The sequence below is a fragment of the Homalodisca vitripennis genome, chromosome 1 (genome assembly GCF_021130785.1).
Source record: "Homalodisca vitripennis isolate AUS2020 chromosome 1, UT_GWSS_2.1, whole genome shotgun sequence".
NCBI classification, from domain to species: domain Eukaryota; kingdom Metazoa; phylum Arthropoda; class Insecta; order Hemiptera; family Cicadellidae; genus Homalodisca; species Homalodisca vitripennis.
Genome location: NC_060207.1, coordinates 30927921 through 30949799, shown reverse-complemented (window position 1 = coordinate 30949799; position 21879 = coordinate 30927921). Strand labels below are relative to the sequence as shown.

The window sequence follows — 21879 nt, the reverse complement described above, 5'->3', positions numbered from 1 at the left end:
CAAAGAGAAAATCACAGAATAAATAAATTTTTAAACAAACTTAGTACAATTGTATGATATTTTAACAAGTGACATTGTAGTACATGTACCATCTGTATGATATCTCAAGAAAGATGTTATCTGTAGACTTTAAACTTTGCATGAAATTTCATTTCTACATAGGCAAGAATGAGTTCGATAATGATGAATGTTCATATATAGAATTTATCTGAATGACATTGAAGCATATCATACAATAGGCTGGTAAAATTTCTCTTTTGTCTACCGGGCAGATGTAAAAATGTCTTTTCTGTGCGATTGTCTGTCTGTCTGCAGACGTCTCAAGAATGAAATGAGCTTTACACTCTTTTGTATGCAACTACATAGTGTGAGGTATTCCTACAGTGTTTAATATAAAACCATTGTATTTTTATTCCTACCTTTTGAGCCTTGATAAATTATAGGGGTGGTGTTGAAATTAAACTAGATTGGTGCTAGTTGTGTAATGAAAAGCATCTGCCCTTTGTATGTCTCTTTACTTGTTTAAGTTCGCTGAATTTCTAAAGAACTTAAGTTTTGTTTTCAAACTGGACTGAATTATTTTTTCAGTGTAAAGGCTAAAATTTTGTTCAGTACTAATTACGCTGTTCCTTAGGTTGATCAAAATGTTGATTAAATTTGCAATAATTTACCAGTACGTAACACGTTTTTGCACATTTTACACTTAATCATTATAATAATTTGGCATCATAGTATAAACAATCAGTAGAAGATACTATCTTGAAATAGAATACTATTTATGTATTAATGAACACATAGCAAAATTATGCTTAGTTTATGAATTGGAATAAAATACATGTAGAAATCTTAAAAACAAATATTGTAAAACTGAACATACAAAATCAAGTTGTTAAGTATTTCAACTGTACTTTGGCAAGTAATTTAGTTGTTGAGATAGCTCGGGCCACTTCACTTGTACAAAGATAAGCAGTCGTCTGAAGCCTTTCTTCAGAGAAACACGAGTTTGTGTCATGATTTTTATAATTGGTTTACTTTGTCAAATTTTGAGTGTAACTACAGGTTGTAATGTACAAATATATTCAGATAAGATTTAAAAACTAAAAATAGAGTTATTTAGAAATCATTTTAATCAGTGTTATTTTTATCAAATAACAAAATTGAAATAATAAGTATTATGGCATGATTAGTATTTTACTAATAAACTATTAATCTTTGAGTAATTAATCATTGGGTTTTTTTAGTACTTTAAATAAGTTGTTTAAAAAAATAATAAATGAAAATACTCCTGTTTTCAAAGAAAATCACCCACAGTGGAAGACTGATTTTACAGCTGTTTCCTGCAGAACCAGTAAAATCAATCTTAACTTTCTTATGCCTTGTGTTATTAGTAAAGTGTTAACACAAATTTAATATTTTGGTTTTTAAATTTAATCTTTAAATACCTTGTAAAAGCATTACATCTCATAAACTTATAGTAAATGAGAAGTTTTAATGAATTAATTGTATTCAACAGTTAACAACATTAAACCCTGTAAAAATCAGTTTTACAATTTTATATAACCATTCTCAGGTGTGGATGTACCATGCGCAGCTCGATTCGGGGATAGTGGTTACGTCTGTGTGTGTAATGCCACCTACTGTGATACGCTCAACTACCCCTCACCCCCTGCTGGCCAGTTCACACATATCTTCACCAGTAATCACACTCCTGGATTTAACTCTGCACAGGGTCCTGTGGGATACCATCAAAATGTGCTAACTGATGGTGGTACTATTATTTCAATTTTATTATTAGAATACAATACAACAGTTAATTTATTTTAATAAAAAAGGAAATTACAACTCTATAATATAACAGTTTTGTATGACCATATCAATAATATGCTGTAAATATAGGCAATGTTTTCTTTTGTTTTCAGTTTTTTGCTAGATGCTAGATTATAATCCTAAGTTTTTAACACATTTTTAATTTCTTTTTAACTGGCCATAATACTAGGACAAGTGCCCCCAAGCAGAACCCTGGGAGTTAAGCAACAGTTAACAAACCCCTCATTTCTTCCTCTCCATAGTCTAACACGGCCTTCATTACCAAAAATTTTAAATTTTGACTGCATATGGTATCTCATAAACTGCAATCTTGCTCTCTTCAGACGTGCGGTCAATCGCGGCACTTGGACAGGTCTCCTAGACCTCATTCCAGCTTCCCAGAGTTGATTTCTCACAGTCTGGTCTGATATGAGTTCAAGTTGCTTGACTAAGGTCATTTTGAAATGCCTACCAGTCCCACAATCTTGAAACCACTGAAACACTCAAACCTAAGCGTCTACCCACATCCCGTTAGGAAACACCTTCTTCTATCAAAGTAACCTAACCTCTCGTAGTGCAATGTTAGCACTCCGCAGACACCACATAGCACAATGCAAGCACTTTAAGAGTTAAAAATTAGTCTACTACCATTTTTATTCATAATGTTTAATTTGTGAATTACTGTAAAAATAACTAACGAAATCTTGAAGTGTTACAAAAGTTATTATTCCCTTTATACCATAATATATTTCAATGATTTATTTATGTCCTAATCAACGTGAATGAGACATCTTTAAACCATTGCTAGTGTTAAACGATTTAAAATAAGATACATCATTTCTCATGTTATGTTTCATAGAACTACTGACTGAGTTTCCATTAAAATAAATTAAGATTACTACATGTTATTGAAATTACAATATATTTTCTTGTTTAGTGTACATTTTGTCTTGTTGATATCAGAAATTTTTTCAGAGCAATATACAACAGCTATCATAACAGTGAACACTACCGAAAAATTCCAAAAACTCAAAGGGATTGGAGGTTCTTTTACAGATTCTTTCTGTTTGAATATGAAGAACCTTAGTGAGGCTGCAGGAAGAAACCTTCTTAGGTCAGTAAAACTTATTAGAAGAGATATTGTATTAGGGAGGGGGAATGAGGAAATAAAAGAGAATATAGAATTATTGTTTAACTCTCTATGTACAATTTGGTACCATAGCAAAATCAGTAGCACAGGAAATAAGGAAGAATTTGATCACAGTTTCATTTTCAGTTCATACTTCTCATCAACTGGAATTGAGTATAAACTTGGAAGAGTGCCCATAGCTAGTTCAGATTTTTCTACAAGAACTTACACTTATGATGACACTGTAGGAGATACTGCTCTGAAATATTTCAATCTTACAGAAGAGGATTTTCTTCTCAAGGTATTGCACATGTTCTAATAGAAATAAATACATTAAACATAATATTAGTTTAATACAAAAAATATTGAAAAAATGGTAAAAACCATATCAATTTATTTTATTTTTGTTAACAGACAACTTATTAAGCAGCAATAAAACAGACTAGCTTGAAACCCAAACCAGTTTTACAGCTTTCTTTGAATATTTTAGAATTCAATATTTATGAATAGAAATGTTCCTCACGAACTGTCACCTCTGGCTGGTTTATACCTACACTGGGTACAGCTAAAGTGTAGATCAATAGGTCTAATTTACTGCAGGGGATAACTGTTGGGAGTGAGTGGGGCTTCCTTAGTACTAAAGGTTTATACAAACCTAAACATGGAGCTCCATCCTCTGTCCACTGACTAGAAGAGTCAGAGAATACAATACAATACAATACAAATGATCTTTATTGACATAAACATGGAGTACAGTCATGGCGTCAAGAGTTTTTAAACTTGAGTTGCGTGGTCATCAGTGAGAAGGTCTTCCTATCTGCAGGCATTCTTCAACAGAGTAGAACTCCTTGTCCAACAGCCAGTCAAGAAGAGCTTCTTTAAAGTTCCTGTTGCTTTTTTGTTCTTTCAGCGTTGGTGGAAGGATGTTGAAGAGTCTAGCCCCGATATAGGACGGTTTTTTTTCATAGGCAGTCAGGTGATGTGCTGGGAGTCTGTAGTTAGCTCTGTTCCTAGTGTTATAAGGATGTGTATCCAAGAATTGGACGAGTCATTTCTTAACTGCATAGGTTATTACCTCACCGATGTACAGGTTGGCAACTGTCTGCAGTTTCAGTCTCTTAAACACCCCTCTACAAGAGTCCCGAAAACCCAATTCAGCCATTATTCTTATTGCCTTTTTTTGAAGGAGCAGTACCCTGTGTAGATTTCGCAGAGATGAAAACCCCCATACAGTCAGCCCATAGCGCATTTGGGACTCAAATAGTGCAATAGTGCAAAGTAAGCTGTTCTTGAGGTTTCTGTGTTGCTGATTTGTTTGAGTCGCTTAATTACATATAGGGCAGTGCTAAGTTTTTTGCACAGTTGGTCTACGTGGGGTTTCCAATTGAGGTCACTGTCTAGGGTTATCCCAAGGTATTTAGCCTCTTTATATGTTGAGACATTAGGTAGCTCGAGGGCACTCCTTCTTTGTGGGCCAAAGAAAAGCTGCTGTGTCTTCTCTTCGTTCAGAACAAGGTCATTTTCCTGACTATACTGTTTGGCTATACGGGCAGCAATGTAGGCTTTAATTTCCAGCTCTTTAACATTCTTGTGCGACACAATGAGGGCAATGTCGTCAGCGTAGAGGAATATTTCACAGTTGTCCTGTAGCATGGATACGATGTCATTAGTGTATAAAATAAATAGTACAGGGCCAAGCACAGATCCCTGTGGGACTCCTCTTGTTATCTGTGCTTGTGTGGATCTAAATTTTTGACACCTATTGTTGACTACTTGAGTTATTTCAGTCATTTGTGTTCTTCCACTGAGGTAGCTCTGGAACCACTGATGTGCTACTCCTCTTATTCCTAGAGCTTTCAGTTTGTCTAGGAGATGTTTGTGGCTCAGGCTGTCAAAAGCTTTACTAAAGTCAAGTAAGATACCAGTTGTTGTGGCCCCTTCTTCAGATGCATCAATGACAGTTTCCACTAAATCAATTATGGCTGTAATGGTGGACTTGCCTCTCCTAAAGCCATGTTGGCGGTTGGTTAGAAGACTGTTGTTTTCTAGATGAGTGAGCAACCTACTGAGTACTATTTTTTCAAAAATTTTGGATAGGGTACATATGAGAGATATAGGTCTGTAGTTGCTGGCCTGAGAGGTGGGTCCTTTCTTGTACTTTGGATAAACTAAAGAGTGTTTAAGCTGAGAGGGAAAAATGCCTTGTTGGAAAGATTTGTTTATTACGTCAATTATCGGGGTTATCACTTCAGTTGTGCAGTGTTTCAGGATCGTTGACGAGACCTCATCTATCCCAGAAGATGGTTTTGATTTTAAAAATGATATTGTTTTGTCTATCTCCATTCTATTTGTTGGTCTAAAGCCCTCTTCAAGAGACACAAACTCACTCTCATGGATTGTGGGGAGTATTTTCAAAGGTGCTTGTTGGGAGTTTGATAGAACTTGTTCTGCAGCATTAGCAAAGAAGTGATTCATGTGTTCAGCTATTTTTTGGGGGTCTGTTATTGTTGAGCCTTGTATGTCAATAGATTTTATATAATTTTTTTGAGATTTATTGCTGTAGCGGTTATTGTTTATTATTTGCCAGACTGCTCTGGTTTGGTTCTCTGCATTGGCAATGTAGTGGATTGCAGTTTCCTTTTTAAGGTTCTTCAGTAGGAGATCATATTCCTTTTTCCTGTCGTTGGCTTGTTTTTTATTTTCCACTGTGCTCATCAGAATTGATTTATTTAGAGCTGCAGTATATGCTCCTTTTAACCTCATCAGTTCAAGCTCTTGTTCTTGGTTTGTATTGATATTTTTTCTCTTTGATCTTCTTGAGTTTACAATGGGACAAGCTGTATCGAGTGCTTCACTTATGGTCTTGTTAAGTTCTGTATATGCCTGGTCTGCATCCTGCTTGTTTAAGACAGCTTCCCAAGTTTCACGTGCTAGAATTCTTTTTAGTTTTTGTAGGTTTCGAGCATTGAAGTACCTTCGAGATGTTCTTGGTATTACAGCTTTATTAGGTTCCAGGTTTATTTTGCATATCTGCCCCATGTGGTCTGATAGGCTTGTGTGAAGAACTGCAGTGTCAATCTCCTCTGTTGGCATCAGGTTTGTTGCGATTATATCTATTGATGTTTCTGAGTGAGAGGTGATCCTTGTTGGTGGTAAAGGAATCCTGACGATACCATGGCTCATGAGAACTTCATTCAGGAGTTTATTGTCGTCTCCGTCAACCAGGCAGTCCACATTTATGTCCCCAGTTATGATAATTGGACTTTTCCAGGTAGGGATGTCGTCAAGTATGTTGTACAAGTTATCAAGGGCCGTCTCGAGATTATGGTAAATAGGAGGTCTGTATATACCTAGGATATATAGTTCTGAGTGTTTGGTTTTGATTTTTATGAGTTGCGTTTCACAAACAAGTTCTATTTGTTTTCCTGTGATGTCGATGCAGGAAATTTCATTGCCTAGGTTTTTATTGGCATAGATAGCAACTCCACCTTTTCTATGCTCAAGTCTTGAGAATCCCCCAATATAGTCATAATTATCAAGTCGGGTGTTTATAAGTTTTTCCTTAGAAAGACCATGTTCTGTTAGTACAACTATGGTGGGATCAGTGAGTTTGAGTTCGTGGTTTAGCCTATCAATTTTACTCCCAAGGCCATTGATATTTTGGTGGAAAATTGTGATCTTGGCTGGCAGAGTTAAGGGCTTTTTCTTAGATTTTGTTATGTTGTTGCCAGTGGTTTGGTTGAGGGTCCTAAAAAAAGAGTTTGGGTGTTGCTGGTATCTGTACTTGGGTTGGTGGTATCTGCTTGGGGTGAGATCAAGGTACTTTTAAAGGTTGGGGTTTCAGAGTGACTAATCGAGGCTGATAATCTTTCCTTGTGTTGGATATTTATGTCTTTGAAGTAATCTATATGCTTCATGAAAAAGTCATCCAAGGTTTCCTGGTCGCCTCGTATTCTTGCTGTCATAGGTGGAAGTCTCGCTTTTTGAGTCATTTTTTTAAAAGGAGTTTGGCTGTCTCTCCTTGTAGTTTCTTGTGTCACGATGTCAGCATCACATTTCTGTTTTACATCATCTACCTGTAAGCCTATTTCTACATTGGCGGGTTCTGCAAGCCGAGCTTTGTTTTTGGTTACTTGGAGAGATACACTGAAATGGTTCCTTTCCTTCCCAGTTGGTTTTTTTTTCTTGCTTAGGTTGTAGTTCTTAGAACGAGGAAAACTCTCTGCAACGGGTGTACTTTGTGTGACTGGTGGTGGTGTAGCAGGGTTTGTTTGTTCACCTTGTTTGTGCAGTTCTTCTTGCAAAGTTTCCACAGAGCGTTCTAGTTGGTCTTGTCGAGTTTTAAGCTGAGCCAGCTCAGTAATTAGAGAGGCACAGTAGTTGGGAACGTAAAATTCGGAGTCATTTGTTTGTGTTTCTGAAGTGCTAGTAGGTTTTGGTGTCTGAGCTAGGTCCGTTTTGTCATCTTGGTTTAGTTTCAGCTTATTTATCATTCCACCTAATTGCTTGATTTTATTTGCTGAGTCACGTAATAGTTTTTCTCTTTCATTATCTTGTTCTTCAAAAGTTCGCATCATTTCAATTCTTAACTGTCTTTCCTTCTCTAATTGGAGTTCTACTTCATTTAGTGTTTCAACCAGTGAAGCATTTCGGGAGAGCAAGATTTCCTTGTCATTTTCAAGCTCTTCAATTTTTGCTTCAGCAAGGTTCACCTCAGCAAAATTATTGTCTCTGAAATCTTGGCATTTTAAGGAAGAGAATTGTTGCTTCATATCATGTAGTTCTTGCTTTAATTTATCATTTTCTAACAGTAAAGCATTTCCAGCTTCCGCAGCAAGTGTGAGCATGTCTGTGTTTGCAAACAAGTTGTTTTCAGTGAGACTGTGCTCTAATTCTTCTTTTAATGAATTATTTACTAGACCAGTACTGCTCACAGTTAGCTTTTGTGTTTTGGGGGTGGAGCAGCGAAGTATGGAGAGAGTATGGAGCTAGCCTCCCTTTCTTCCAAGGTGGCATGACTGAAATATTGTACCTTCTACTCCTCTACATGGAAGAAGAAGAGGTCTTAACGTCCAACCTTACCTATCCTAAATATCCTGTCACTCAGGAAGTAAGAAAAAATCCTTTCAGGAGTAAGTGCAATGAAGGGTATCTTCAGCTTCTTGCCAGTAAACAATAAAAACAATAGAAATGTTTGAAAAGACTTTTTTAATTTATTTTTATCTGCCAAAAAAGTAGAAGATTAACTAGTAATACTTATTACGTAAAGTTCTTGTAGCATTAACGGATCCTGAGGAATCAAACCAGAACCAATGTTGGCAGATTCCAACGATAGAGGCAGCAAAGGCACTCAGTCGACACAACTTATCTTTGATCGGAGCTACATGGACCAGTCCCTCATGGACTAAAACCAACAAAAACTTTCCCCCGGGTTATCTGCAAAAGGAGTATTACCAATACTGGGCTCAGTATCTGATACGGTCAGTGATGTAGTACTAAAGAATCTTTACATACACAATTAAGAGGTCTGAGAATATCTTTCATTAAAATCTCTCCTCTTGCCACAACTAACAAGTATTATTATTTACACTTTATTCATCTACAACACAATACCCTAATGGATAGAAAATATATAATGAAACATGTATATGTTTCTAGTGTATACATACTGAAATATACAGGGTGAGTGGCTCTTGGTGTGACAAAATATTTTGGGTTATAATGCAATGTAAATGTGATACAATGGCGTTTATAAAAAAGTCTAACTCCAAAAAATTAGGTCTGAAATTAATTATTTTCAGTTTTTATAAAAACCCCGTGTTTTTGTACGTAAATCTGATATTTCTCAGCAACGTATATACATATGCCAGCAAACTACACAATTTTTAGATTCTCCCGTTAAATTTTAGATTTTAAAAAGTTACCGGTTCAAACGGCAAGAAAAGAAAATTTGAGCTTCAGGTCGATTTAAATGGCAAAGTTGCTAAGTTTCAGAAAAACTGAAATATCATTGAACCCCATATTTTTACCACATCCTGTACACAAGAATGTGTCAAGTGATGTTAAAAAACGTTGCCATTTAATAGGCTTTAAAATGGTATGCCATATGACCATAGTTAAGTATTCGGTTACCTAATTGTATTGGTTTGAATATTAAAAAACACGCAAGCTACAAAAAGATTAAAACAATTTAATATAACATCTGTACTTAATTTTTATGTTTTATAAAACTGCCTCATAAAACAAGGAATGAAGATTTTTAAAAAAAAGTTTAAACATTAAAAGTCAAATCATTGCAGTTCATTCTCAAAATGGCGACCTTCTTTTGTCACACAAGCTCTTGCTCGCTTTCTCATTGCTCCTGCGGTCATTTCAAAAGACAGTTATTCCCGAAAGACTTTGAGCAGCCAGACCCATTTCTCCCTCGTAATTTTTTCTGAGTTTTACTGGGGTGCAATAAACTTCCTGCTTAAAAAAAACCCCACACAAAAAAGTCAATAGGTGTAAGGTCGGGAGATCGGGCAGGGCCATGCGACAGTTTCCCCACGTCCAATCCACTCGGGATAGTTTTCATTCAGCCGTTGACCGTACTGTTGCATTAAAATGTGGAGGGGCTCCATCCTGCTGGAATATAAGCTCGTCTCTTTCAACATTGTTTAAATTGTTCTAGAAGGTTAGGTAGGTCATGTTGCAAAAAATCTAAGTAGATTGTTCCATTTACAGTTCCATCACGTATGTGAGGGCCAATCAGTTGGTCGCCTAAGACTCCAAACCAAACATTAATACTAAAAACGCGTTTTAAAGGATTGTTCCCTTGTCCGGTGTGGGTTTTTGTTGATCCCAGTGGTGCATATTATGACAATTTAAAATCCCTGCTCTTGTAAACAATTACTCATCAGTCCAAAGGATTTTTTCGATAAAAATGACGCTGCTCTATGTCTCTGTTTAGCAAACCAACGACAGATTTGTAATCTAGGAGCATAATCAGTTGCTTTAAGACCTTGAACAGGCGTTAAAATGGTATGGATGGAACTTATTCTTATGCAAAATGTCCAAAACCTACGTCTCTAGCAAGTTATCTACTACTAACTTTTGGATTCATTCCGTACTGAATTTGTACTACTTCATCTAATCCTACATCATGAACAATGTGTCCTACTTCGTTAGGTCTTTTGTGAACTGTACCTCCCTCCACAAGACGTTGATGGAGTCTTGAGAACACAGAATGACTGGGAAGTCGGCGATCAGGGTAGCGAGCTTGATACTTTCTTTGGGCAGCACGCGCATTTCCATCACAAAACCCGTAAATAAAGTGCATATCAGCGTATTCTCGAGTAGTGAACTCCATGGCAGCCTACACTTGACTAAATTGAGTAGAAAAATAGTTTATTGGAGGTAGAAGTAATTTATGTGGACACTGGTCTTACAAACCATTTTTACGCCTGTTCAAGGTCTGAAAGCAACTGATTATGCTCCTAGACTACAAATCTGTCGTTGGTTGTAGCTTGCGTGTTTTTTAATATTCAAACCAATAACAGTAGGTAAACCGAAGACTTAACTATGGTCATATGGCATACCATTTTAAAGCCTATTAAATGGCAAAGTTTTTAATATCACTTGACAACATTCTTGTGTACAGGGTGTGGTTAAAAATATTGGGTTTCAATGATATTTCAGTTTTTCTGAAACTTAGCAACTTTGCCATTTAAATCGACCTGAAGCTAATTTTTTTTTTCTTACCGTTTGAACCGATAACTTTTTCAAATCGAAAATTTAACGGAGAATCTAAAAATTGTGTAGTTTGTTCACATATGTCTATACGTTGCTGAGAAATATCAGATTTACGTACAAAAACACGGGTTTTTTTTTAGAAAAACTGAAAATAATTCATTTCAAACCTAATTTTTGGAATTAGACTTTTTTATAACTGCCATTGTATTAACATTTACATTTGTATTATAACCCAAAAAAATTTTGTCACACCAAGAGCCACTCACCCTGTATACATGTTTCATTGCATATTTCTGTACAATTACAAACATGAATGAACCATATTTAAACAATCCAGAGAAGAATAGAACATAAATCGCTGTAAACAACAAAGCACTAACATTCTATAAAAAAGTGAAATATTTAGAAATCAGTATAGACACAAACTGAATGGAAGAACCAATGACATAATTATATAAACCTTATTGTTAATTTTATTTTCTTACTATATAACTAAGTGTAACCATAAATGAATGTAAGAAAATAAAGAAAATTTAAAAAAAGGAATTCCTAAATTTTGTTTATACAATTGATATTGTAATTTTTATTTGTGGCGTTTAAGATGAGATAAAATATTAGGAAGGATCATACTATTTCCTAATTTCACATGAAATATATAAGAATGATTCATCCATTTTCATTTTTAAATTGAAAGATTTATCCATTTTGTACCTGCATCAAATCAAAATAATGTTGCAGATTTCTTGATGAATACAGCAAAGTAGGTATTGACTTCTGGGCAGTGTCAGCTGGGAACGAGCCAATTAACCCCTTCATAATTGGGAAAATGTTTGATATCAACAGTGTGTTGTGGATGCCTATGGACCATAGAAAATTTGTGAAAGACCACCTAGGGCCACTCCTGCAAGCTTCTCCTCACAACACTACTAAGTTGATAACCTTGGATGACGCCCGCTGGTACCTACTGTGGTGGATGGACACGGTAGGGTACATTCGAGTTATTTTATATACTATAACATTGAGAACTCTTGTAAATATTATTCATGGATTTCACTGACTTGTTACAGCCCTCAACTGATTCAATTACTTTCAAATACTGCATGTTGGCTGAACAATATATAGGCTTGTGCTATTGTATTTTGATTTAGAATGAGAGAAGATCCAATTTGCATACATTCTTTCTTAGCATTTAATACCAAAGAGTGACCTTTCAGATATATCAAATACAGATAGATGTATGGAGAGCCAGCTGATATTTTGAGACCTTACAGTCAAACAGTTGACGACTTCTGAAAAAGGGCACATTCACCATTCAATCCTATTCTGATTTTTAAATACCTCTTTATTATCTTTCTCACACATCAGTTTATTTGCATTTACCTAGGACTTTGAAAGATTCAAAGTCAAGTGATCTTGTTTTGAAAACTACACAAACTATCAGTAATGTAAAGTGTACCATACTCTAGCTGTTAAATAAGAGGAAAAGTATTGATAACCAAGAACCTAGGATTTCTGGACATTTTACACCTGTCTGAAATATACTGATTACAGTAAACACTGATATTGTCACATTTATCTGGGTAACCCAATGGATTACCCAGCAGGGATCACTTCTGGCTGGTTTATACCTTCCAGTTGAACCCACCACTGGGCACAGCAAAAACCGATGTGTCATTTCAATCTGGGCAACCTTATGGATGTCCAGGAGCGGCACATCACTAACAGCAAATGTCGAGATTCTGGGGTTCATGGGCAATTCGATAGGTCTGAGATACTTTGGGAGATGACTGTTGGAATTGGTGGGGTTTGTTCCCTAACTTCAGAGGTTCCCTACTTTGACTGGAGAGGCTGGTTCAGAGCTGGCCTCCCCTTCTTCCGGCGAAACATGTCTTTGAGATGTCGTGCACTAATTCATCCTCATTGGTCTCAATAGGAGGAGGTCCCTACTCCCTAACCTTACCCATCCTGAATATCCTGTCACTCTGGAAGCAGCGTAAAGGTTCTTACAGGACTAAGTGCAATTTATAAGCTTCTTGTCCTAAGAGGAAAAAAAAACCCCAATGGATAATATATTTTTCACGTTCAGGAGTGAAAAATATATTATTGTGAGAAGAGGAAAGGAGGTAATTTGATTAACAACCTTAGTTCATTGTGGAAGATGAGGGCTAGAGTGGGTTCAACTCTCTCAGTGTCAAAGGTTTTACACTAAGACTGGACCATAGAGAATCATAACCAACCTGTCTCCTTCAGCTGGTATGGATCTCCAGAGGCACTTCTCAAGAAGTTACAATTGCTTGGACTGAGACAATTGCACTACTCACCCACAGATCTATTCCCTGAGATATAACATGAATCCCTCTAAACATCCACTCACTTAGGAAAAAAAAAACTAAACAGATTAGTGACATTTCCAGCTCTACAAATAATTAGTGCACAATTTTGTAGGTGATGAGAGATCCTGAAGTGGCTGATTATATAGATGGTGTTGCTTTGCACTGGTACAGAGACACCCAGTGTCCTCCTGACCTCTTGGACCAGGTCTTCCGACAGTACAACAAATTCATCATTTACACTGAGGCCTGCATAATTCCTCGACTTGATCGTATGTAGACCTTCACCTTGCTTCTTTACAAGTTACAGACTGACTGTCAGGATTGAATGGCCTTTCAATACAATAATATACATACAAAATTGTTACATATGAAAAGCTCGAATTTCTTTAAAGAGCCCTGAATTGTTCAGTTACATTAATTTTCAATTCAAATAAGTTTAACCACACTGGTCAATTTTGGTTGCAAACAGCATTTCTCCTTATAAAGGAAAATTCCGGATTCAACAATCAGTAAAGGCCATATTTCTAAAAAGATTTGAAGGCATAATATGATATTATTTCCTACTTTCTGTCATATAAGTGTTGTTCTTATTTTAAATAAGTTTATTTATTTTCATTATATTATTCACACATATTATATACATTTTAGGAGGTAAGGATAAAACTTTTTGTATCTTAGAAGTAACTTCATTGGAAATGCTCACAAAATTGTCACTTGTGTATTAATTTCTTGCCAAATGGAATGCTTTTGTTTCCTTCTCTAATATGAAAGATGTTGGTAAAAAAGTAAATAAAATATAATAACAGTGTAGATATTTTTGCTGTTTACAGTAAATATGCAAAGAAATAAAATATATTTTTATATTTCTTATAAAGCCCACTAATTTTTACAGCTCATTGTAAACTAGAAGAAAATATGTTAAAAACGAAGATACAGCAAAATTTGTTATATATCTCAATGTTTTGTAATAAAATGGTGCGCTAGGGAATTGACGGGACAGTATTACACAAAGAGGGTTAATAATCTGTTAAACAACGTCTAATAAATTCATTGCTGATAAATACAACATACAGTAGTCATAATTTTTACCTAATAAAATTACATTTTTACAGCGGGACTAACGGTTGATTTGGGATCCTGGAGACGTGCTGAAATCTACATTACAGATATAATTGAGGTGAGCGATTACAACTCAGAGTATAGCTGCACACTACATTTTACATCAATATAAAATATCATTCCATATCAAAATGTTAATAGTATTGTGAAGTAGTAATCAAATCAACTTAATTGTTTTGGTACATTAGCAAGAAGTAAAATACTAATTGTTAAGAAAAATAAGAATTTATGCTTCTAATCCAGATTTATAAAAACCTTGAAATCAACAACATTTTATTAAGTTCAACAAATAAATCAAAAACTATATCACTATGAAATTTGTTGAAGAAATAAATCCTATAAAAGATAAATTAACCAAAGATAAATAAACCATTTGCCATAGGTTCTCAATCACTGGTCAGTCGGATTCATGGACTGGAACATGGCACTGAATACTCAAGGAGGACCAAGGTATCCTCCACATGGAGGCACCGACAGTCCCATCATTGTTAATGCTTCTGCAGACGAATTCTATAAGAACCCCATGTTTTACGGGTTAGGTCATTTTTCCAAATTTATAGCAGAAGGCTCATATCGTGTGAACTCCACTTCTACATTGCCTGCAATTAAAGTCCTTACTACGATCAACCCAGATGGAAGTACTTCTGTATTCTTATATAATCAGTAAGTAATTGTTAATTAATTCCAATTCTAAGTAGATTATCTACAATTACAACTTAACAGGTCTTATTGAACAATCAATCCCTGCAGTTAGGATTTACTACAAAACTACTCACTACTAGTTTAATCCAAATATTCTCCGAATGAATAACAAATATTTAGACCTACTTCTTTGTAAAGCCTATGCCACAAAATACGCCTCATATTTATTTTCATTATTCATTATTTTCATTATATTTTCATTCTCTTAATACAAGTCAATCAAGGCAATCTCTTAAGGTATATTATTAAGAAGTGGTTAAGTTACTATATTTTTAATTTCCTATTGTTATAAACTCTCTTGATGTTGCATAGGTTTACCAAGTTTTAAAGTTATGTACCAAGAGCATTAAAAAATTACGAAATAATGTATCCATGAATTCATCCATATTTTAGAGTAGACTATATAAAGGGTTGTTTTTACTATCTCCACTACTTTCTGTGTTCTTGAATTACAACTAATCAGAGATTACCTTATAATATATGTTTTTGTTTACCTGGTAGCTTAAATATTTAAGCATATATGTTTGTAATAATAATACTGTAAAACACTGAATAGATTTAATTCATAAATCTGTATTGTGATATAATCAGTTGAAGCCACTAATAACCTTTAACTAGATTCTACTCCATTTCATTGTTTCAATACTCTTATACCTTCAATTTACTGTTACAGGGGTGAAAATAATACCAACATTCTAATCAATGACATCAACAAGAGGACAGCAATACGTGTCAATATTACTGCAAGATCCATGAACACTGTTGTCTGGTGGTAATCAGCCCATGCAGTTTACTGTACAAATGGTATCTTAGATCATTGTCATTATTGTTACATTATAATTTTTAAATGTCAGGCTAGTTCCATGGAAAAATACAGTATGATTGAAGCAGACTGTACATATATATTTTTCCCATGTGTTCATTTGAAACTTAAGATGTTTTTTTTTTTTTAGAAAAGGCTGGTTCCTTTATTATCCTTATTCTACCTGTCCTCATTTGGCACTGGCCTCTGCGATGATCAACCACAGAATAAGGGGGAAATTCAGTAAATACAAAATCGATAGTACTAACAAAAGTGCTATAGTAACATTCAGGACCACTTACTCTGAACCTCCACTAACTTGCAGTTCAATTTCAGTTTCCAGGTTACACCATATTGAAATTTGATTACAAATTATTAAAATATTTTGAACTCACAGTGAAAAGACAGTTGAAAAAATGTTAACCCATAACTGGTATAATATATTAAAGAGAAAAAATATCAAAACTGTATTCGAACCAGCTCAAAAATTAAAGAACTTATTTGAGGTCAGTAAAGGATAAATTTCCACTGTATATGCTTATAGTCTTAAAGTTTATGAAGTTTTATGCTTAAAGTTTATGAAGTTATGAGTCAATCTAGAGTGGGAAAATAAACCGTTTAATATTTATACAAGTTTATGAACAACAGTTTGTTCTTCTGCTTGTTTATGTTCTTTAATGGCACAGTGCATCTCGAATTCTTGCCACAAGGTCAAACGCTCAATAAGGAGTACTACCTGCAATTTCAACGCTGTTTGCATGAAGCAATTAGGAAAAACACCCGGATTTGTGGCAAAACAATTCATGTATTTTGTACCATGACAATGCAACTGCTCACACTTCATTACTTGTTCGTAAATCTTTGGCCAAACAACATACTGTAACAATGTCCTAGCCACCATATTCTCCAGACATGGCTCCATGTTTCTTTTTCGATTTCAAAAAAGCCTTGAAGAACCGTCATTTTACAAGCATAGATGACATTAAAAGTGCATCGCTAAAAGAACTAATCCCAAAGATCGAGTTTGAGAAGTGATTCGAAGATTGGAAGAGGTTCCGGCACAAGTGCATTATATCTAATGGGGACTATTTTTAAGGTGACAACATTAATTTAGATGAATAAATAAATATTTTTGTACAAAAAATATAAATTCATGTTAATTTTCAAACATACCTTGTATTATGAATTGTATGATAATTTAGAGATATGCAAGCATTCCTTAAGGTTATAAGCAGTGCTAAATACTACAGCTAAACTCTCTTCAGAAAAAGCTGTTCTAGTTCGATATGAAAAAAAGGGTTTCATCAAAACATTTGAGATAATACAATCTTTCACAACCTAGGTAATTCTACAAAAATTTAAAATAAATCACAACTCATATTGAACTAAAAAAAGAGTTTTGATTACCTTAAATACTTACTTAAGCATGGAACTTGGAATAGTCTATTTATTGCAGGAGTTGTTGAAAGAAGGGACCAATTGGTTCAATATGTCAATTGCCTTAGTTGCTAATTTACCAAATTATTGTTATTTGTCTGTTTTAGAGCTAAATTGATTAGTTATAAGTACAATATTACCTTAAAATGGCTGAGTGATTACAGTCAAAGTGATAATTTTACAACAGATATTTACTCACTTGTGCAGAAACTTTCCTGGAGTTACTATAAGTCCATTCTAGTATAAAAACTATAAAAATAACAATTTCAAGAACTTTTGATCAAATAAAAAGCTGATAACTTTACCTAATTATCACAAGAAACAAGAACAACTATGACATTTCATTGAATTCAATCTCAATAAAACACAAGAGTATTTATTTTCTTCGAATAAAGAGACTAATATATCTCTATAATGTTAACAAATGTTTTCAAACACTGGTTACTGTGAAAATAACAAAATCAAGTGTGACAAAACAGCCAACTCACTGCTGTTAAAAACATCAAGTTCAGACACAACACCAGCAGACCACCAGGTGGCAGACAGCTACAGTAAGTGTGTCAGGCAGCCGGGAGCACTAACCTCCAGTGCTGACAGTGCGTCTGCTGATACTTACCTCAGACATCTGCTTGGTATTCAATACATAGCCAAAAACTGAACTGTTAATTTTCTGCTGTACTAAAACTCTTCATTCTGACATTAATCAATCTTCTACTTAAATTTTATAACACATTAGTTATTATTCTCACTACTGAATACAATGCCTAAAAAGTATCCATGTGGTATTGTGGCATTGGAGTAAAATTTTCAGGCATAAAATGTACAGGTCTGTATGAAAACTGGTACCATGCAGGATAATGTCAACATATCATAGAAAAGAAGTTGAAGAAATGGATTCCTCAGGATATTGGAAAATAAAAGCATACAAACTGTAGGACAAACCAACAACCACACCAAGTATTGACTGACTCATTATCTCTAAATGGCTCAGACACAGTAGTATATATGGCAGTTAGGCTGCTCGCGTACTGGCACTGCTGTATATATGGCTAAATAAGTAAGCAGACGTTTCAGAAATCGGTTACTATTTGTGTATTTTCAATATTTCAGTTTAAAACCGAATATCAGTCAATGGCAGAATAATGGAGCTATCGATTGAGGTACATTATTACTCAATAAATCAAATTTTATTCCACTTTGAGAAGAAACGACTTGTGCGAGCAACTGTTTTACTGTGACACGCTGACCCGGTCGACTGTATTATTAGTTAAGTCTGCTGCCGTTGTGTTTTGGTATCTGTCTAATTGATTTCGTTCTAGTTTATATTTTGTTTTGGTTATTAGTAATATGGCTGATGAAGTAACACTTAATTTTAGGAACAAATAGAGCGATTTGAGAGAACTATTGGCTGAATTGGAACCAGCATCCTTATCAGGCTTGTTTAAGGTTAAATTTTTTTTTGTTAATAAAACAACGATAGCAAAAATAATAAGCGAGTATTATTATTCACTTAGTTTTCCTAAAATCAATGATAATAATAATGATAATAAGTAATATATGTTGAATTTCAGTGTTGTAAAGCAATTGTACGAAAATGCTGAAAATACATCAGTGGATTTTGCGCTTAAGTTCAAAAATTGCTAAAAAAGTAAACATTTATTAAGTAAAATCGCTAAAACTACATATATTTTAGTAAGTATAACATTGTGTTTCTTTTGTGTATTTTTGAATTTACACATCCCTGTTACTAGAAATGTTACGACATCAAAACAAAACTTGATCAGCTGGTGATGGCTATTAAACCTTAACTTCAGGAGACAACCAAACCTACTGACAATTGCAGCTAATCCCAGACCTTAGGAACCAGTCAAACCCGCAAACAAAAACTGAACAGTACTTTGACAGAATCAACCAAACCCCAGACAGCTTAGTAATAATCATCATTAATAATCATCATAATATCATCAAGAAGAGGATAGATTCCAACCCTTGACATATTGTTTTATACATTTTGTAATATATAATAATGGCACATCTCCAAAACTCTGTAATCCTTACAAGTATAATGTTCTAAACAAATTCCACACAGGCATTTTAATATTTGATTACAATATATTCATTTCCCTACATACTTCAGTATCAATTTTTCTCAGCAAGTCACAAAACCGCTGAAAATTAAAGTTATGCTTTCTAATCAAACTCTATTTATGCAATTTTTTATTTCAGTAATGCATGAATCTAAATATTAAGATTAAATTTCAATGAAGAAAAACTTGTAAAGAGATAGCAAAGTAAGCCTACTAACCGTGTACGGATGACCAAGAAGTCGGTATGAGGTATTTTGTGTTCATAGATGGGCGCACGGTAGAGGTTGTTCTCCACTACTTGTATCGACTTGCCAGGTGGCAGCACTCCGAGGAAAGGCGATGTGTGAGCATAGGCAATCTCCCCATACTTATACTCCTGGGGACCTGAGTCTTTCCCGGCCTTGCGCTTGTAATAGTTCTTGAACTTGGTGCACATTCCAACCTTGTATGAATAAAATTCACATATATTAAATTCTTTATAAATTGTAAAGAAGTTTTACAATTATTCCTGCTGTCAATGTGTTATAGTCTTACCTAGTACTTTACTTGAAAAGGAGCTTTATTATGACAAATAGTATGTATTTTGAACCAATAATTGCTGAAAAAGGTCATGAATAGTGTTGGTAAACACACTTTATGATACTAAAGAATCTGTTCTCATTTTAAATATGTATTTTAATTGTTAATCTATGTAACAACAACACAAAATCCCATCATTTTGTATAACTACAATATAAATAATAGTACATAGATAACAGTATTTAACAGCTTTACTGGTGGTATATACTGGGTGATGATAAGTAATTGCATAAGACAGCAAACACAATAGGGCATTATGTCACAGTCAACACATTAAATAAGCTTGACAAATAAAACACAACCAAACATTTCAAAAATGTTTTGTGGAACATCTTCAACTCAAATGAATTAACAGTGTCAAAATATGACTCTCACTTTCTTATGTTACATACTGGATACTATATTTCAACCACATACAATCTGCCACCAAATGACATGTTTTATTATAACCTGTAAAATCTCCAAATATGTTACCTGGTTAATAAGTGGAGGATGTTCTTCACCGAACTCCACAAGAACAATGTCTCCATCTTTCCCTGTGAGATCTTCAGGTGTTCTCATGAAGAACACATCTCCTCCACCAGACGCCATCCGTTCTTGTTCTCGTTGCTGACAATACAAAGCAAATTATTTAGTAAATAATGTATTACGCTTTCACTATTACAAGATTTATCACCCTACAGATAAATACTAAAGATATGCTCATTGCTAAGCTTTTTTGTATTACACAGCTTGGCAATGATGGCAAGTTGCTCAGTATAGAATGTAAAAACTCTATGATGAGTTAATTAATTGCCATTAAATCTTGGCGTACTTATTCTATTTCCATAACTAAAGTAATGATGAGGAAAACCAAAACCTCATTATTTGCACAGATTTCCATTATTTTGATTAATTAATTTTCATTATTTCCATTACATACCAGTTTGTTACTAATCTGTTTAATTAAGTCTACTCTTTAAATTAACCCAATGCGTTTTCTGACTATTAAATCTTGTTATTTAGTTAACAGTCATTTAAAGTGAACAGTTTAAAATACATTTAAAGGTGAATAAAGTTATGAATCAGTGAGTTAATTACACCCAGTAATACAGTAACATAGATACAGCCACAGGAAACGCACCTTGGCTTTCTTCTTGATGTGTTTGAGGAGAGGTAGAACGGTATGAGGGCCAGGATTGGCGAGTGTACCGTGCGAATATCGTTTCATCGGTGGGCGATGGAAATTGCGCAAACGCATCTCTCCCATGTGAGTCTGTACAAACGGAACTCTTAGCTCTACCACAGGCGTTGAGTGCTGGATCAGGTTTCCTCCACCCACCTTCAGCCGTAGGACTGTCTCAGATGACCGGGGCTGATAGTAGCTGTTAAAAGACAAATTGAGTAATTTATGAGCAAATTTCAATGAAGTAAAAAAAGTTGTGAAATCAGGAATCTCAATCTGATAAATACACTCATTATTTAAAAGACATTACATAGTAACATATAAACATACAAACTTAAAGTGGTTTTGTAAGTTTTTGGCAACTTTAAACATATAGTGTTCATGCTCAACAAAAACATTCTGTTGAGTAATATTTAGGTACATTCTTTCTTATTATTTTTCTGTTTAGAAACACATAACAGTTGTAATGATACTTCTTGTAGCCCTCATGAAATTTTCAAATAAACTTCAAGATAAGAAATAAAATTGAGTACAGTTTTGGAGATAACATTTGGAGCAATCAATACATTGTCTTTAGATTTATTATAGAAAGTTTTTCACAATTCACATAACATTGGAGCAAGTAAGGAAAACCATTTTTGTATTATTGTTGAATTCCTTGATAATCATACAGAAATTATCTCTTTCTTCTATTATAGAGAATGGGACAGCTTTAACATGTTCCCCTGTGACGGTGTACTAACAAATCACACTAAGTACTACTGGTCAAGATCGTTCAGTATAACTCAACAGTGACAGTGTTAAGGATCTGAAGTGACCAACCGTCCATTTGGATTTCCGAATCAAGTGCAATCACACTTTTGTTCAATTGTTTAACACTTTGAGTGCTGGCCCTAAATGACATGTAACTCTGTAGAATACTGGGCGTTTTTGGTGGTTTTCAAAAATTTATTTAAAACAAAGTATTTAAGGTATGAGAAAAATACTTA

The 21879-nt window shown here is 34.5% G+C and overlaps 2 protein-coding genes across 3 annotated transcripts in view; one reads left to right on the top strand and one right to left on the bottom strand.

Moving 5' to 3' along the window:
• LOC124359191 (transcription initiation factor TFIID subunit 1) overlaps positions 1-21879 on the bottom strand; it is a 53429-nt gene that overhangs the window by 21572 nt on the left and 9978 nt on the right. The window contains exons 7-9 of the mRNA XM_046811734.1: positions 20849-21089; positions 20200-20334; positions 19365-19588 (exon numbers count right to left, since the gene is read on the bottom strand). Of these exons, the coding sequence (XP_046667690.1) occupies positions 19365-19588; positions 20200-20334; positions 20849-21089 (600 nt within the window). The remainder of the gene's footprint in view (positions 1-19364; positions 19589-20199; positions 20335-20848; positions 21090-21879) is intronic.
• LOC124359195 (lysosomal acid glucosylceramidase-like) lies at positions 980-15712 on the top strand. Of its 2 annotated transcripts, none has more exons than XM_046811756.1 (10): positions 980-1059; positions 1571-1765; positions 2782-2920; positions 3083-3236; positions 8258-8415; positions 11405-11648; positions 13112-13268; positions 14112-14176; positions 14501-14781; positions 15494-15712. In XM_046811756.1, the coding sequence occupies exons 1-10, from the start codon at positions 1011-1013 to the stop codon at positions 15594-15596; spliced, it is 1545 nt and encodes a 514-aa protein (XP_046667712.1). In that variant the 5' UTR covers positions 980-1010; the 3' UTR covers positions 15597-15712. The 2 variants fall into 2 exon arrangements, with proteins under 2 accessions (XP_046667712.1, XP_046667705.1); XM_046811749.1 differs by having other exon boundaries at positions 1571-1768.

Excerpts from the sequence above, each read along its gene's own strand:
- LOC124359195 (XM_046811749.1), top strand. The coding sequence starts at position 1,011 with ATGATTTTTATAATTGGTTTACTTTGTCAAATTTTGAGTGTAACTACA. Across the intron at positions 11,649-13,111 it reads TACTGTGGTGGATGGACACG|GTGATGAGAGATCCTGAAGT; the intron begins GTAGGGTACATT and ends ACAATTTTGTAG. Across the intron at positions 13,269-14,111 it reads CATAATTCCTCGACTTGATC|CGGGACTAACGGTTGATTTG; the intron begins GTATGTAGACCT and ends ACATTTTTACAG.